This window comes from Drosophila takahashii, chromosome 3L, assembly GCF_030179915.1.
Source record: "Drosophila takahashii strain IR98-3 E-12201 chromosome 3L, DtakHiC1v2, whole genome shotgun sequence".
In the NCBI taxonomy this organism is placed as follows: Eukaryota; Metazoa; Arthropoda; class Insecta; order Diptera; family Drosophilidae; genus Drosophila; species Drosophila takahashii.
This window is the reverse complement of record NC_091680.1, coordinates 8,734,647-8,750,665: the sequence shown is the minus strand read 5'-3', so window position 1 is coordinate 8,750,665 and position 16,019 is coordinate 8,734,647. Positions and strand designations below refer to the sequence as shown.

At 40.2% G+C, this 16,019-nt stretch overlaps 5 protein-coding genes across 5 annotated transcripts; 1 reads left to right on the top strand and 4 right to left on the bottom strand.

Moving 5' to 3' along the window:
• The first annotated feature begins 4,631 nt into the window (after positions 1-4,631).
• On the top strand, positions 4,632-6,812 carry LOC108065853 (carboxypeptidase B1). The gene is made up of 3 exons (XM_017154084.3): positions 4,632-4,919; positions 5,391-6,281; positions 6,480-6,812. The coding sequence occupies exons 1-3, from the start codon at positions 4,852-4,854 to the stop codon at positions 6,775-6,777; spliced, it is 1,257 nt and encodes a 418-aa protein (XP_017009573.2). The 5' UTR covers positions 4,632-4,851; the 3' UTR covers positions 6,778-6,812.
• A 758-nt stretch (positions 6,813-7,570) lies between these two features.
• On the bottom strand, positions 7,571-8,947 carry LOC108065795 (probable G-protein coupled receptor Mth-like 6). The gene is made up of 6 exons (XM_017153941.3): positions 8,855-8,947; positions 8,697-8,796; positions 8,459-8,635; positions 8,011-8,395; positions 7,752-7,946; positions 7,571-7,695 (listed from the first exon to the last, which is right to left on the bottom strand). Exons 1-6 carry the CDS (start codon positions 8,945-8,947, stop codon positions 7,635-7,637), a joined length of 1,011 nt encoding a protein of 336 aa, XP_017009430.3. The 3' UTR covers positions 7,571-7,634.
• A 759-nt stretch (positions 8,948-9,706) lies between these two features.
• On the bottom strand, positions 9,707-11,295 carry LOC108065763 (carboxypeptidase B1). Its single transcript, XM_017153899.3, has 3 exons — positions 11,209-11,295; positions 10,252-11,148; positions 9,707-10,185 (listed from the first exon to the last, which is right to left on the bottom strand). The coding sequence occupies exons 1-3, from the start codon at positions 11,286-11,288 to the stop codon at positions 9,882-9,884; spliced, it is 1,281 nt and encodes a 426-aa protein (XP_017009388.2). The 5' UTR covers positions 11,289-11,295; the 3' UTR covers positions 9,707-9,881.
• A 360-nt stretch (positions 11,296-11,655) lies between these two features.
• LOC108065761 (carboxypeptidase B1) lies at positions 11,656-13,416 on the bottom strand. The gene is made up of 3 exons (XM_017153897.3): positions 13,341-13,416; positions 12,067-12,969; positions 11,656-11,999 (listed from the first exon to the last, which is right to left on the bottom strand). The coding sequence occupies exons 1-3, from the start codon at positions 13,412-13,414 to the stop codon at positions 11,702-11,704; spliced, it is 1,275 nt and encodes a 424-aa protein (XP_017009386.2). The 5' UTR covers positions 13,415-13,416; the 3' UTR covers positions 11,656-11,701.
• An 85-nt stretch (positions 13,417-13,501) lies between these two features.
• LOC108065769 (carboxypeptidase B1) lies at positions 13,502-15,366 on the bottom strand. Its single transcript, XM_017153907.3, has 2 exons — positions 14,385-15,366; positions 13,502-13,909 (listed from the first exon to the last, which is right to left on the bottom strand). The coding sequence occupies exons 1-2, from the start codon at positions 15,353-15,355 to the stop codon at positions 13,603-13,605; spliced, it is 1,278 nt and encodes a 425-aa protein (XP_017009396.2). The 5' UTR covers positions 15,356-15,366; the 3' UTR covers positions 13,502-13,602.
• Between the last annotated feature and the right edge of the window lie 653 nt (positions 15,367-16,019).

The following is a 16,019-nucleotide window of genomic DNA, read 5'->3' as shown; positions in this document are numbered from 1 at the left end:
TAATTATCTGAAATAAAATTATATTCTTTCAATTTATTTTTTCAATTCACAAAATATAAATAAATGTTGCTTTCGAATTTAATTTACAATTTAAAATTTATTAAATTTAAATTCAAACTGTTCAAGTAGCGAGCAATTTACAGTCGCAAGTATTCTTACTTGTTTTGTAATGATTTTACGGAGTCTGCTTTCGCTCGGTTTACCTGAGTGCTTCGGCTTAATTAAAGCAACATTTGGCAAATAAAATTGGCCCCTTAAAATGAGCTTAGGAGAGCTAATTGAGTTTTGCCAACGAGACGGAGAATCTGGCTCTCCGGGAAGTTGATAAAGTCAATTCACCGTAAACCGGCTAAAAAACAACAAAGTATTAAAACACGAGGCAATTAATATCGCCCGACTGTCAATGAACGATGCAATGGAATCCGGTCCGATTCGTTCAGTTTGAAAGGGGTTATTCATTCAGCAACTTCTTTCCGGTTGTCGTAGAACAGGGTGCAACTGGCAGTATAAATATGCATAAGCTCCAGAAACCTCTTGGAATATTCATGGAAGTGTGTGAAGTGCCAGGAGCTGCAATCTATGTCATATGCAAAACAAAGTCCTCGAAAGCGGATACACTCGAGGTGTCAGTCGAACATTTTTCACAAAATCTATATAACAAATCTGGAATTCTTTGCATTGTTTTTTTTAGATTAACAAATGCAATTAAAAGGGACAAGTTCCAAATAAATATTCATTCAAAATTTGACAGTTTTGGAATTGAAATAAATGAAATTAAGAGCTTACATTCAGTAAAGCCTAAATTTCATTCAAAAATAATTGTTTTAATAAAAATAAGTCTTTTATATAAAAACACTTTATATTTATTATAATTTTATTAATTTCCTGAGCAGCGACCTAATACATTTCTTAGGTTTCACATTAGATCTTAAATATCTTAATATTTAAAAATACATTTTAAAATTCGTTCAACATATTTTCGTAAATACTCCTATCATTGACCATTTATCCCAGGCCCTTAAGACTTTCCAGGGTTCGTGATCCAACCGTTCCAGACCTTTGAGGCACCGTGTTTGGCTCTTTTCCTCGACTCGCAGCAGGAGAATTGATTGGAGGATTATCGGCCATCAAAAGTGGCAGCAGAAGGATCAGGCAGAGCACAACAAAAAGGCGTTTCATCTTGGGACAGATCGAACGGGAAAGTAACTGACAATCGAAAGTCGAATCGCTCTTTTATACGAGCGATTAAGCCGCCGAATACACTCGAACAAAGCACAGCTTCGGGGCCAGTTTGAGTTCAAAATTTAAGTGGAAATTGTATTCAACGTGGATTTCCGGCTGGCAATTAAGAAAATTGGCCAACTCAACGGTGGCTGGCAACGAGTATATAATGGATTGTAAATATCTGACACCTGCCACCCACTTAACCCCAACCCCTCGGTGTGGCCTTAATCCAAACGCAAAACAATGCCAACAATTTACTCCGCTTAAACTGCCACCCTCCAAGTTCTTCTCTTCCAATTACTTTTTGCACGATTTGATTTTACATTTAACGATTTTTCGCACTTAATTAGAAGCCAGTGTCGATGTCAGTGGCAGGCGAAGATGGAGGCGGAGGCAGCTAGCCGAGGGGTGGCCATGATTTGATTAAATGTGAAGATGAATTTTAATTAAAATCCTCCCCCAAGCCCTTGGCTCCCATTCACCCTTTGAGGCCACAAAGTTTTTGACACTCAACGCCATTCAACACCCCCCAAAAATTGCCCCTTCCTAATAGAGCAATAAAAGCCGCAAGTTCATGCCAGACTTAGTCATCGTAATTTATGCAAAATGAAAATTAAAGATCGTCGGAGCAAAAGTTTTTAATGCAAATGACAGACTAATGAATTCCCAAAACTACTTACAAGCAATTTGCCCGAAATTCTCTCGCTGTTCGTCGATACCATCAATTTCAATTAATGCCTTTAAAGCTCTGCTTGTCATCAATCCCTTTGCCAAAACAGTGAATAATTTGGCATAATTTGCCTTTAAATGGGAAATGGCTGCGTGACAAACAATACCGCTTTGTCCAGGCGAATAAAGCCAGCTGGAAGACTTTGGCTAAAGTTTTTTGAAACCAAAAAAGTAAACACAAAGGAAAACAAATACAGCCGAGCAATCACACACTCACTCATACAGAATTTTTACGGGCAGTCACACACAGTCCACAAAAAATACAAAATGGACAAGGAATTTCGGCCAACAGGCCGAATACTTAATGCGCTTTTGCCGATGTGCATTTTAATTTTCTTCCTGATATAAAAATTATATCTTAAATGTTATAACTTATTAATTTTGTTGCGTAAATCAGTCGACAACTAAACACATTAACTGTATGCCTATGATTACATACATCATAAAATAAAGGGATAAACTATGAATAAACAATTAACAAATGCTTGCGCATACAAAAAATATTTATAACAATGATATTTTAGATATATTAGCTGTAATGCAAAGCTGTATATGAAGAATATAAAAAGTAATCTTTTAAAGAAATATAAATGTTTGTTTCTAATGTTTGAAATTTTACCAGGTACTTTTTAGCATTTTATTCTATTTAGATTTCCACTGAGTTTATAACCAGATTGAAACAGCGGTCTAAAATACCCTGTTATCCAGAGGGAACATGACCAATTTCCAGAACGCAGTTTAGGGGGAGGAGTTTTGGCTGTCGCTTCCAATGGGCCTTTTTTAAAATTACGAGCCAACAGTTTCCGCAGTGTTTTTTGTCATTTCCATGCGCTCATTGTCAGTTTTAAGTAAGCAACTTCCCCGTCGTTGTTTTGTTGTTTTTTTGGCAGATGCCGAAAGTTTTGTGACCAAAACTCTGCCTACAAATGCAGACAAATATGGAAAAACTCATGAAATGCAATAAATTTTCAAATATATTTTGTGTGCGCGGCAGAAGAGTTTTTAGTTTGTCTGTTTTTGATTTTTTTTCTCCGTTTTTGCGTGCAGGTTAGTTTTAATTTTTTTTGTTCAGGCCTTCTATAGATTTTCATTGTTTTAAACTGCAAACTTTTTTCTTGGTGCAGTGCACAGAACGAACTGATAAAGCCACGTTTTGCAAACAAATTCAAATACCAAAAAATAGAGATAGAGACTGCGACTGGCGCACTCCAAGAAGTGACGGAGTCTAAGGCCAAAAGAACCATATAAATCAAATGTTGATTGCGTAAAGTCAGAAGACCAAATTTACGAGTTGCTCCAAAGCTGTCCAAAAATAGCAGATATCTGTGGACTGAACAAATATATATTGATTTGGGACCGTCTGCAATTAGTTAAGTTATTTGTTAATAACTTGTTTTTAATTCACAAATTCCAAGCTTTAACTTAAAAATAGGGAAAAGGTATTATTGGACAAGAATTTGTTACAAACAAGAAAGGAAGCTAGCTTCGGCCAGCCGAAGCTTATATACCCTTGCAGATCATTCCTATTAATTAACAAATCGCAAAAATGTTAATTTTCTAATATTTCTCATTAATTTTCCGATCGTTCCTATGGCAGCTATATGATATAGTCGTCCGATTTTGATCAAATTAAAATTGAAATTCGGAAATATTTAAAAAGAGTCATATCCTAGAGTAGAAGATAATACAATAAAAATCAAAGAAGCTAGAATTTATTTCCTATTACTTTTCCATTAATTTTCCGATCGTTCCTATGGCAGCTATATGATATAGTAGTCCGATTTTTTAAATAATTAATTCGAAATTCAGAAATATTTAAAAAATAACATCCCCAAAAGTAGAAGGTAATATTTCAAAAAACACCGAAGCTAGAATTTTTTAAAGTTTTTTTCTTCCGATCCTTCCTATGGGAGCTATAAGATATAGTTGTCCGATCCGGTCGGCTCCGACATATATACTACCTGCAATAGAAAGAAGACTTTTGCGAAAGTTTCGTCCCGATAGCTCAAAAACTGAGAGACTAGTTTGCGTAGAAACAGACAGACGGACAGACGGACAGACGGACAGACAGACAGACGGACAGACGGACGGACAGACGGACAGACGGACATGGCTAGATCGACTCGTCTTGTGATGCTGATCAAGAATATATATACTTTATGGGGTCGGAAACGTCTCCTTCACTGCGTTGCAAACTTCTGACTGAAATCATAATACCCTCTGCAAGGGTATAAAAAGGTAATTAAAAAATTATTTAGTGTTATTACAAATAGACTATTACATCAAGCAATATTAAAATTTTTTCTCTAAAAGGTGTGCTGAAAAATTAAATAAAAATTGTTTTAATTTTTTCTTGCTAATTCGTAAAAATGAATTAATTTTAAATTGGTATATCAATATATTTGTTTTTTTTTTCACTTAAATTGAACTATAGATTAAATCTAAAAACTTGTTATATACATATTTTTTCACAGAAACGTACTTACTCCGTAAAATGAATAGTGTTTACTATAAAATGCAATACAATCATTCATTGATTTCGCTTACCAACCATTAACGTCACAAGACAAAGTATTTAAACCTCAAGTCATGACTTTGTCGAATGAAAAACTTCTACTACGAAGCTGTCTGTCACCCTCTTGTCAAAGACTATAAATTTTGAGAGATTTTCTCCAGAATTGCCCCATCGCTCGACACAACAACAAATCAAATCAAATATCGCCCATCATCTGCCCACTGATAGCACTGATAACTACTCTTTTTTGTCGATAGAGTTCTCCTCTGATAAGAGGACGAATGAATGATCGGTGAGTCGGCTGTTGGCTATATAAGCCACGATACTTTGGTGTGAGCCTCATTAGAAGCCCTGGGCCCAAACGGAACGGAGCTGACTAAAAAATGCTGAAACTATTTGCTGCGGTTCTGCTGCTGAGCGGCGTAGCCTTGGCGGCCAACGATTACGATGGGTGAGTGATCGCGATCCGGCGGAGGAGGAGTGTTTCCACGGGCAATTAGTCAACTTAAATCAATTTAAATTTAGGGTGCTACCTTCTTTTAAAGTGTAAATCTTATAAAGTAATTGCAACAAACATTTAGTTAGCCAATCTTATTTCTTTAAAATCAATATCAAAAGTTTTTAGTAATAACAATTTAAGTTCCATGCGTTTTATTTATTTTCACAACAGAAGCTCAAGATTTTTTTAAAGATTAAAAATAATATAACTTGTATACCCTTTGGAAATATATTTCTTCTTGATAAAAGAAAGATTATGATTAGGTTTAAGTTTCAATAGTTACATTTTTTTAACAGAAGCCTAAATTATTATTAAAGTTTAAAGACAATATAAAATTCCCCTCAGTTTTTAAAAATTAATTAAAATAATAAGTAAACCAAACTTAACAAACAATATTAATTCACACACATTTTTTTTCAACAGTTACAAGATCTACGACATCCATGCTCGCAATGCCTTCGAGAAGCAGCTGCTGCTGCGTTTGTCCGGCAACGAGGAGTACGACTTCTTCGACCTGCCCCGCTCCCTGGACGCGCCGAGTCGCGTGATGGTGAAGCCCGGCGACCAGGAGGGATTCGAGCATCTGCTGGAGAAGTACAACGTGGACTTCTCGGTGGTCAGTGAGGATTTCGGAGTGGCGCTGCGTCAGGAGCGCGAGGATAACCAGAACCAGCGGTCGATGAATCTGCGCTCCGCCGGACGCAGCGTTAGCTTCACTGCCTTCCATCGCCATGCCGAGATCAATGCCTACCTGGACGAACTGGCCGCCGCCTATCCCAGTCGTGTTTCCGTCAAGGTTGCTGGAAAGTCATACGAAAACCGTGACATCAAGACAATCACCATCTCGAATGGCGATGGCAAGACCGGCAAGAATGTGATCTTCCTCGATGCTGGCATCCATGCCCGCGAATGGATCGCCCATGCTGGAGCTCTGTACGTGATCCACCAGCTGGTGGAGAACTTTGCCGTCAACTCGGAACTGCTGAAGAACTTCGACTGGGTCATCCTGCCGGTGGTCAATCCCGATGGCTATGAGTACACCCACACGAGCACCCGGATGTGGCGCAAGACCCGCAAGCCAATCAGCAGTGCCTGCTACGGTACCGATGCCAATCGCAACTTTGACTTCCACTGGGGCGAGGTGGGTGCCTCGAGCTACTCCTGCTCCGACACCTTCAAGGGCGAGACGGCCTTCTCCGAGCCGGAGACCCAGCTGCTCCGCGATCTCCTGCTCGAGCTGACTGGACGCGGCAAGTTCTACCTGACCCTGCACTCCTATGGCAACTACCTTCTGTACCCGTGGGGCTGGACCTCGTAAGTAGATCTATATTTATAAAGTAGTGGTGGCCAGCAAAACCAGCATATATACAGTGAAAGAACGCACGACTTACTGCTTTCCTGCTTGACAGCGTACGTGAGCGTCGAAACGCAAGCAGCGCAGCGGCAGAGAAATTGCCTATCTACCACTGGTCTAGACCCTTAATTCTTCTAAAAAATTAAATATTTTTGCAGGGCTCTCCCCACCAGCTGGCGCGACAACGATGAGGTGGCCCAGGCTGGTGCGGCCGCCATCACGAAGGCCACCGGTACCAAGTACACCGTGGGCAGTTCCACCAACGTTTTGTATGCCGCCGCCGGCGGCAGCGATGACTACGCCTTCGGAGTGGCCAACTTCCCGGTGTCCATCACCATGGAACTGCCGGCTGGCGGCACTGGATTCAATCCCACCACCAGCCAGATCCTGTCCTTCGTCGACGAGACCTGGGTGGGCATCAAGGCCATGGCCCAGAAAGTCGCCGAGAAGTACTAGGCGAGTGCAATAAACGAGCCATTGATATTTTCTAATCGCAACGTCTTCTAACTAATTGGAAATTCTATTCCCGTTCCTGGCTTTTTCATGCTCGATGAGATAGGCGGGCGTCCCGTCGAGAGGGTCATATCACTCGAGTTTCGGCATTGACACACTGGGCGGGATTCTACGGACTTATCGCGGTCTGTTAATTGAGCTCATCAAGTGCGACGGACTTCAAGTGGTAGTCTAGATTATCATGGATAACCAGAAATAGCCTAATTAACTGCTTAAATGACTCTTAGGCAATTTTATTCAAGTTGAATAGTGAAGCTTCTTTACAAAGAGATCGTAATGTTAAAATATAGGAGTCATGACAATCGGCGCAAATAGGAGAAAATCTTCAAAAATTCAGAACAAAACTGAAGGGTGGAATCAGTTGAAATAGCGATAACAAGAATATTAAATTAAGTAAATAATATTTTTTGTCCACAGCATAAAAGTATCAACTGTAGAAAAACATATTTACGTCATTGCTACGAATTCCCCCGATAGTTGATAAATAGGGCTATTTTGATACTAATTGGGGATAAGGGAATTAATCAAAAATGTATTCCCATAGTAATATTTACACAATTCTTCGTTCTTTTTAGCCTTTATAAACATAAACGACATAAGAAAGTTTTGACTTTTAGCACGTCCTTATCGGTAATTTATAAAAAGAATTCCGATAAAAAGGTTTAGAGAAACTTCAAATTTAACTTAATTATTTATTGAAAGCTTTAGTGTACAAAAATAAAACTATAGTACAGATGGCTGCCATATCATTACACACATTTGGCCAAACTAATGAAAGTTTTTCCATACTTTTTGTTTGGCTAGCAGGATGTTTCGGCCATGTGTGCATCAGGATGTTTTTGCGTCATATTAACCCGATTCCTGGTGGTATAGAGACATGGTTAATTTATCATCTGGCTCAAACGTTGAGGACTCACCCCTCCTTCAGCCATTGAAGCGTGCTGCGCTTGAGGACAAATAGCACAAAAATGGTTATACCAAAGGCCGCATGAAAGTAGTCGGCAAAACGCAGGACCTGCGGCCAAAAATGATAGGTTTGCAAAACACTGAGAAATAAATCCAGGCTCCAAGTGACTCCCAAGATCGTAGATAGCCGCAACCACATTACGTAACTTTAATCAATAAAAAAATATTTCAGATTCTTGGGAAACAAACTCAAAGTTTATAAAACCTTACGTCATGATCTCCATCACTGGGTTGCTTTTCTTCAGATCCCTTATTTGCTTTCGTAGAATCCTTACCGTCAGGATAGTGAACATCATGTTCAAGAGGCTAACAGTCAGCATTAGGCCATAGTAGATTCCATAGAAAATGGAAACATTTCCCTCTTTTAACCAAATGGAGTACTGGCACATGTACCGTGGGTTGATCCCCCAAAAATAGTTTAAGGTATAGATGAGTACGGTTAGCATCGCAGCACTGTCCCACACAAAGAATGAATAGGTTCTAAATCGGAACCGTGCAGGCTTACTCTTGTCGAACCCAAATCTCTCCCAAAATACATGATTTAAGGCAAAGAACCAAAGAAAGGAAGCCATCCAGAAGAAGAAAGTCATATAACCTGGAAAAAATCACAACAAAACGACTTAGAAAGTTCGTTTGTAATAATTTTTAGACGACCAACCTGCCAGAAAGTGCACGCCTTTCAACAATTTCCAAGAATTCAGCACCCAGAAAAGGCATTTCATAAACATGCAGAAGAGACAACAGATGAAGCACTTTCCGCCTAAGTTTTGAAGTTTATTTACGTATAGATAAACAGCAATCGTAAGAATATAACAAATCAATGAAATCAAGCCGACTATAAAATAGAAAAAAAAGTAAAAAAGTAAATAAATTTGATAACCTTTTTATGTACTTACTTTCACGGACCGCCGGCGGCAGCAACTTCGATGAATACCTATAGATTTTGTACTCCACCTTTTCAGTCCAGTTGAAGGATTGAACCAAAAAGTGCTCGTTCTACAAAAAATACCAGGTAAGACGGCGAAACATTTGTAAGACAAATCGAAGGACAAACCTCAATCCATGTATATCCCCTGATGTTTAGATCTTCACAGGCATAATCTCTTAAGATTATGTGGTCATGGAAGGTTTTACCCATTTCTTCCATTTCGGATATCGCAATGTCAAAATCATCGCTACAGGAGCCAAGAGGAGTTTGCTTTTTTCGGGGGCAGCAAAACCGGATGCATTTCCTGTTTTTACAGACACAGGCTCTTCTATGGTTTTTCACTGTCACAATAGATCCATTCACCAATTCCATAGAGTCATATAGTCCCGTTTGATTGACGGGAATAATGAAGTCTCCATACTTTAATGTATTATTCACCTCTTTAATATCCGAAATATTCACCGTATCGTAGAAATTGCAATCGGGAATGTCCGCAATTGACTTATTTAGGACAATTAAAAAAACAAGTACTCCAAATAGGTTCAAAAGCTTAAGCATTTTGGGACTTCAAACGTGATACGCGGAGAGAAAAACTCGACTGAGGGTCTATAAGCTCACTTCACAAATATATAATTATTCGAATTGAGTCACTACTTATATTCCCTAGAGAATACAATCTCGGACATTGGCTTTGGCAGAGGGGTTTTATAATTCTGAATACATTTGAGGGCACCCACTTGAGATCGACAACCCTGCTCATAAAATCTGGTCTCGAACCATTTACGTCATTGTAAACATTGCGATTAGAAACCAAAAGTAATGTTTTTCAGTAATGGGAGGCAAGGGAGCTGTTTGTTGAAATTTACAAAAAATCCTAGTTCCCTTGATGGTGGAGGGTCTGTAATTGTTTATGCAATCAGTTAATTAATTTAAAATTAAAATTTCCTACGAAAGTTTTTGGTCGGACATTATTAGCACTTAAATTTTGGATAAAACCATTGCTCATTTATTTCTTTAAACAGTTCAGCTTTATTGCTAGTCGTTGAAGTATTTATTGCAATTATCAACCGAAACGTTATCTGGATGATAACTGCAGCTTGCTATCACTTGAGTGTAGTCATAATGGTCAAGCAAATATCAAAGTAAAGATCTTTTACAATGGATACTTTTTAATGACCCTCCGAGCCATGGCTGTAATGCCCACCCAGGTCTCCTTAACTATGTGATCTATGTCCGAGGCCGGGGGATCGAATCCAGTACCGCCAGCGGGCAGTTCCATTGTAAACGAAATGGGGAAGCCCGCATTGAAGGCGTAATCGTCACTGGCCCCAGCAGCAGCATAATTAATAGTTGTCGTAGAGGGTCCGGCCGTATAGACAGTTCCTGTGGCCTCCAGAATAGCATTTTTACCTTCCTGAGCCACCTCATCAAGGTCTTCAACGGTATCGGGAACAGCTCTAACAGGTATGGATCAGAATCAAAGGTAATATAACCGGAGAGGAAAATTATAAAATAATACTTACGCCGTCCAGCCCCAAGGGTACAGAATTAGGGAGCCATAAGAATGCAAAGTCAAGTAAAACTTTCCTCGACCCACATAGCTATGGATGAGATCTCCCACCACTAGAGCCTCTGGTTCTGAGAAAGCCTTCGCACCGGCATAGGTATTATCACAAGGATCCAGCGATGCACCCTCCTCATTCCAGTGGAAATCAAAGTTCCGGTTGGGATCGGTACCGATGCAATCGTTGCTGCTGGGCCTCCTGGTCTTTCGCCACATACGAGTATCCGCCGAAAGTTGGGTGTACTCATAGCCATCGGGATTGACCACGGGAAGGATGACCCAATCGAAGTCCTGCAGCAGATCGGCATTCTCCTGTGAGTTATTTACCAACTGATCGATCAGATAAACCGCAGCTGCAGGTGAGATCCACTCGCGAGCATGGAAACCACCATCCACTAAGATTACATTCTTATTTCGCCGGGCATCTCCATTGGTTATAGTGATGGTTTTCAGCCAACGACCCTCGTAACTCTTGCCAACGGTTTTTAGGAAAACCCTCGTGGGATATTTCCCCGCAAGATCTTCGATATACTGGTTGATCTCATCATGCGAATAGTATCTCTCCGTTCCCAATCTTCCATTGTAAGGAAACCACTGGCGCAACATGCGATTCGTTTCGAATTGGCGGCTCAGAGTGAGGCCAACATTCCGGTTGAGAATATCATAGTCCACATTGTTGTCATCCATCAGCTTTACAAAGTTAACCTGCTCATCGGGATGCACCATCACCTTGGCTGAATTGCCGCCTTTGAAGCCCGGGAAAACCTCATAGTATGATGCATTCTTGACCAATTCGGAAAGGGCTTCTTCCAATGCCACCGAACGAGCTTTACTAGATAACTGGTATATTTTAAAGCTACGAAAAGGTGGTAATTAGAAATAGCATTTAGAATATAATTATTATCCAATATCCTACCCTTCGTATTTATTGGATTTCTGCAGTCCATCTGAAAAACTCAGGCAGCTGAGAGCCAGCAAAAGCCACCAAACTGCCATCTTTCCAAGTCGCAAGCTATTTGAGTAATACAAATTCAAAGCTTTCGAAGAAACTTCCCCGAACGACAATCTCGAATCGTTATCACCAAATCGAACTATATGGAAGGTCGTAAAATCAAGTGAAATCGATCGGAGAATATGATTGCCGACAATAAAAATAACGAAAATTTATCAGCGTGGTTCCCAATTACGTTCGGAAAAGTTGAGTGAATTTAATTCGACTTTGATTGCATTTGTTTTTTAAGAAGAAAGGAGTTATTAATAAGTGAGAGTTAAAAAAATATAAATGTTTCTTGTAAAACTGCATTTCAAGGAATGCAATTCATGTTATTATCAAAGAAATTGTATATTTTTTTTAAAAGCGTACTTAAGTAATACAAATGGTGATTTATTGGAAACTATTTATATTTATTTTAGTACATCTCGATCAGTTTCTCAGCCATGGCGCGGATACCAATCCAGGTTTCGGTGACGAACTCATCGATGCGGGTGACTGGAGGATTGAATCCAATGCTGCCAGCTCCTGGCAATTCCATGGTGATGGACACATTGAAACCGGCATAGTAGCCATAGTCATCACTGGCACCAGCAGCAATGTACAGGACATTGGTGGAGGATCCGTAGGTGTACTCCGTTCCAGTGGCGTTCTTAATTGCCTCAGCTCCAGTGCGAGCCACAGCATCCAGATCCTCCCAGTTGTCGGGCAGATCGCTAAAAATTAAAAAAATATAAGTAGAAGTACATTTTAATGATTTAATTATTTTTAAGAATGACTTACGAAGTCCATCCCCATGGATACAACAGATAGTTGCCGTAGGAGTGGATGGTGAGGTACATGACACCCCTGTCCGCCAGTGAGTGCATCAGATCCCGGACTACAATAGTCTCTGGTTCGGAGAAGGCCGTTGGGCCGGCATAGGTATCAGCGCAGGGGTTCGAGGAAGCTCCCTCCTCGTTCCAGTGGAAGTCAAAGTTCCGGTTGGGATCGGCTCCATAGCAGGTCTGTCCGGCGTACTGATAGGGCTGACGGGTCTTGCGCCACATGCGGGCCAGAGTTCCGGTCTGGGTGTGCTCGTAACCATCGGCATTGACCAAAGGCAGAATAACCCAGTCGTAATCCTTCAGCAGATAGGCATTCTCCTCGAACTGTTCCACCAACTGATCGATGACGTACAGAACAGCCGCTGGGGAAATCCACTCCCTGGCATGGAAACCGCCATCCAAGAAGATCAGTTTCTTGCCGGCCTTGCCATCGCCATTTGTGACGGTGATGGTCTTCAGAACTCGGTGCTCGTAGGACCAACCCACGGTCCTTACATACACACGACTGGGGAAACGCTGGGCCAGGTCATCGATATAGTTGATGATCTCCTCGTGGCTGTAATAGCGCTCCGTGCTCAGGCGACCCTTGCCCGTGATGGGGGCCAAAAGTCGCTGCATCTGCCGCTGGGCAAACTCCTCGGCAATGGAAGCTCCCAGGTTTGAGTTCACCAGACTATTGGTGATCTTCTCTCCCTCAACCAACTGCTGGAACTGCTCCAACTGGTCGGGACTCACAATCACCCGAGAGGGATGTCCCAACAGACGGCTCTCACTGATGAAATCAAATCCCTCCAAACTGAGCTGGTACAACAATTTAGCCTGGTCTGCATTTGAAGGAATCACCTCATAAATGCGGTAACTGAAAAAGGTTTGAAAATTAGTATATTGATTGAGTGAAGATAGTGGCTTGGTATAAAATTAAAATTATGAAAGCTCTTTTAACTTCTTTGAAAAATTCTTCTTATCAATGTCAATGAAAATTTGTATTTAAAAAATTATATCTTAAAACTAGATAATGTCTCCCTAAATAAAAAAACTGACAGTATGGAAGTCAACATTGAGGAGACCTCTTTGTAGTTCGAACTTAGAACTAACCAATATTTTCGGCACTTTAAATTATTCTTCCGAAATTTCTTAGTGCTTATGTAAGTTTTTTTATCAAACCATTTAAATGATGATATATTTGATTTCTTAGGACATTAAGCACACCTCTCCTCTTCCCAAACTTACCCCTCGTAATCCTGATTGGCGGCCACAAGGGCGGCGCCCAGAAAGAGCACTAGCAAACCCAGGGAGAACTTCATCTTCGCACAGACTAAGCAACCGCGTGGCTGGGCAGAGCCACTTAAATAGCCAGCCAAAGTCACCCGGCCACATATCTAATCGGCAAATGGATCAATAAATAATAAAGCACTCCAAAACTCCCGCACGGGTGACCCGCAAATCAGAGCTGGCGCAATTCACCGCTAATGTCTCTTTATTTACAGCCCGATTACGCCGGATAGCGCCTTATCACCTCCGCGGCCATGGCCCGCACTCCCACCCAACTTTCCGTGACCAATCGCTCGATGTGGGAGACCCAGGGATCGAATCCCATGAATCCAGCAGCCGGCAGCTCCATGGTCATGGCCACAGTGGCGTTTACCACGCCCAGAGCGAAGTCCGCCGTGTCGCCAGAAGTTGGATATAGCACATAATAGGTACTTCCGTAGCTATAGATTCCATTGGTGGAGTGGACAATCGCCTTGGCACCGGCATCCGCAACAGACATCATGTCCTGGTAGTGATCCGGAAAATCACTGGAATAAAATAAAATTAAATATCTTAGAAAAATATACTTATAAAATCATTGCCTAGAAACCGATTATATATTATGCATCTCTAAGCTAACTTACTAATCAAAAAGTTATAAATCATGAATCAGAAGAATTTAAACAAATCTAGTTCTCCATAAAAAAATATAAACTTTAAAAACTGGGTTTTTCCTCAGATAGCAAGGTGACTAGTTGATGTCACTTTTCGGATTACTTTTCGTCCAGACAAAGCCTTCAATAAATTATTTCTTTATCGCTTACATGAGAACACTTAAATTTATTAAACAACTATTTTTGCATTACGAAACTAATACGAAACTTTAACGAGGACAAATTAAAAATAAATAAATTATAATAAATTTAAAAAATCAATCAAGCTAAGCGAAACAAATAATCAAATCTCTTCAGTTATTCCTATTCCTATATATATCATCAAATTAATAAGAATAGATAATCCTACCTGGTATAACCCCAGGGTAGAAGGAAATAGTTTCCGTAGGAGTGGAGTGAGAGATAAAAGTTAAGTCGTCCCCTATAATGGAGCATCACATCTCGCAGAACCTGCGACTCGGGTTGGTCGAAAGGGCTCTCCCCTCGATAAATATCCTCGCAGGGATCCGAAGAGGATCCCTCATCGTGGCCCCATTCGTAGCCGAAATTCCGATTGATGTCCGTACCAACGCATTCCGGATTATTGGTAGGTCGACGAGTCTTACGCCAATAACGAGAATCCGTATGAGTGTATTCATATCCATCAGCATTGACCACTGGCATAATCACCCAGTCGTAGTCCTCTAAAAGCTCCTGGTTTTCCGCGTAGTTATCCAGCAGCTGTTGGATGATATAAAGGGCCATCGAGGGTGATATCCATTCCCGGGCATGCACGGTACCATCAATTAGGATTACTGGTTTATTACCCTTTCCATCTCCATTTGTAATTGTCAAAACTTTGAGGGCTCGTCTTTCGTAACTCCATCCGAATTGCTTCACCTGAACTCGTTTGGGAAATCTTTGGGGTAAACTATCCAGGTAATCGTTAATTTCCGAGTGGGTATAAAAAGCTGCAAGAACATCGATTTGGGGCATTTGGATGAGTAGCTTTTTCTTCAAATTCTCCTCTCGTTGGGATTGCACTAAAGGTGCAAGGTCCTCAATTAGAACTCTATGTTCTATGTGATATCTACTAAAAGTTTCAACTAAACAATCAACTTCTTCAGGCGGTATCATCACCTTGAGTGAGCTCTCATTCCTTTTTTGGCCGAGAAAATCCCAAAGTGGCTTTTCTTTAGACCACTTTCTTATAAGATTCAGGTCTTCGACTCCTTGAGGTTTCAGCTCGTACACCTTGAAGTCCTTGTAATCCTGCCAGGCGAAGAGGACCAATGGCTGCACTAGCAGTAGAGCTAGTAAACTTAAGAGCGACGAAGTCATTATTGTCCGAAAGTCCGATATTGACTGGACTAAAACAGGTGTAGGGGCTAATCGCATTACCCATTTTTATCACTTTATTGGAGACGCTGCCGCCTGCTTACGATACCAAAAAGCCGCTTATATGTTTTTGTTTATGGCATAGACAAACTAAGTAGATCCCCCTTCTGTGTTCAGGGCTTGAAAAAGCTTTTAAACAAACTAGTTCCAGTTCATTAAAAATAATTGTTTAATTTAAATATTTAACTAAAAAATAAAATTAAAAAAAATAAATAAAAAAAAAAAATAAAAATAAAAAATTCAATCTAAGAAAAAATGTTTTCCGCAAAACCACTTAGGGTTTTCCGAAACACAGATCACACCAAACTCAATGTCAAATAGATTTATAAAAAAAACACAAATTGAGGCAGAAACTTTAATGAAGATAAAAACATAATAACAATCCAATTTTGGTATTCTGTTTTCCATTATGCGAATGCATTTTTAAACAAAAAAAATGTTCAATACTCTCAGTAGGTCAATATTTAATTACATTTTTTAAATTTCATTTGAAGTCGACAATTTTGTTCACGTATTTTGTTTGGCGTAGAAACTCAAAATGATGGATATCTGTTTTCCATTAAACAATGAGCTGTCCAAAAAACTAATGAAGCAAAGAATTTATTTT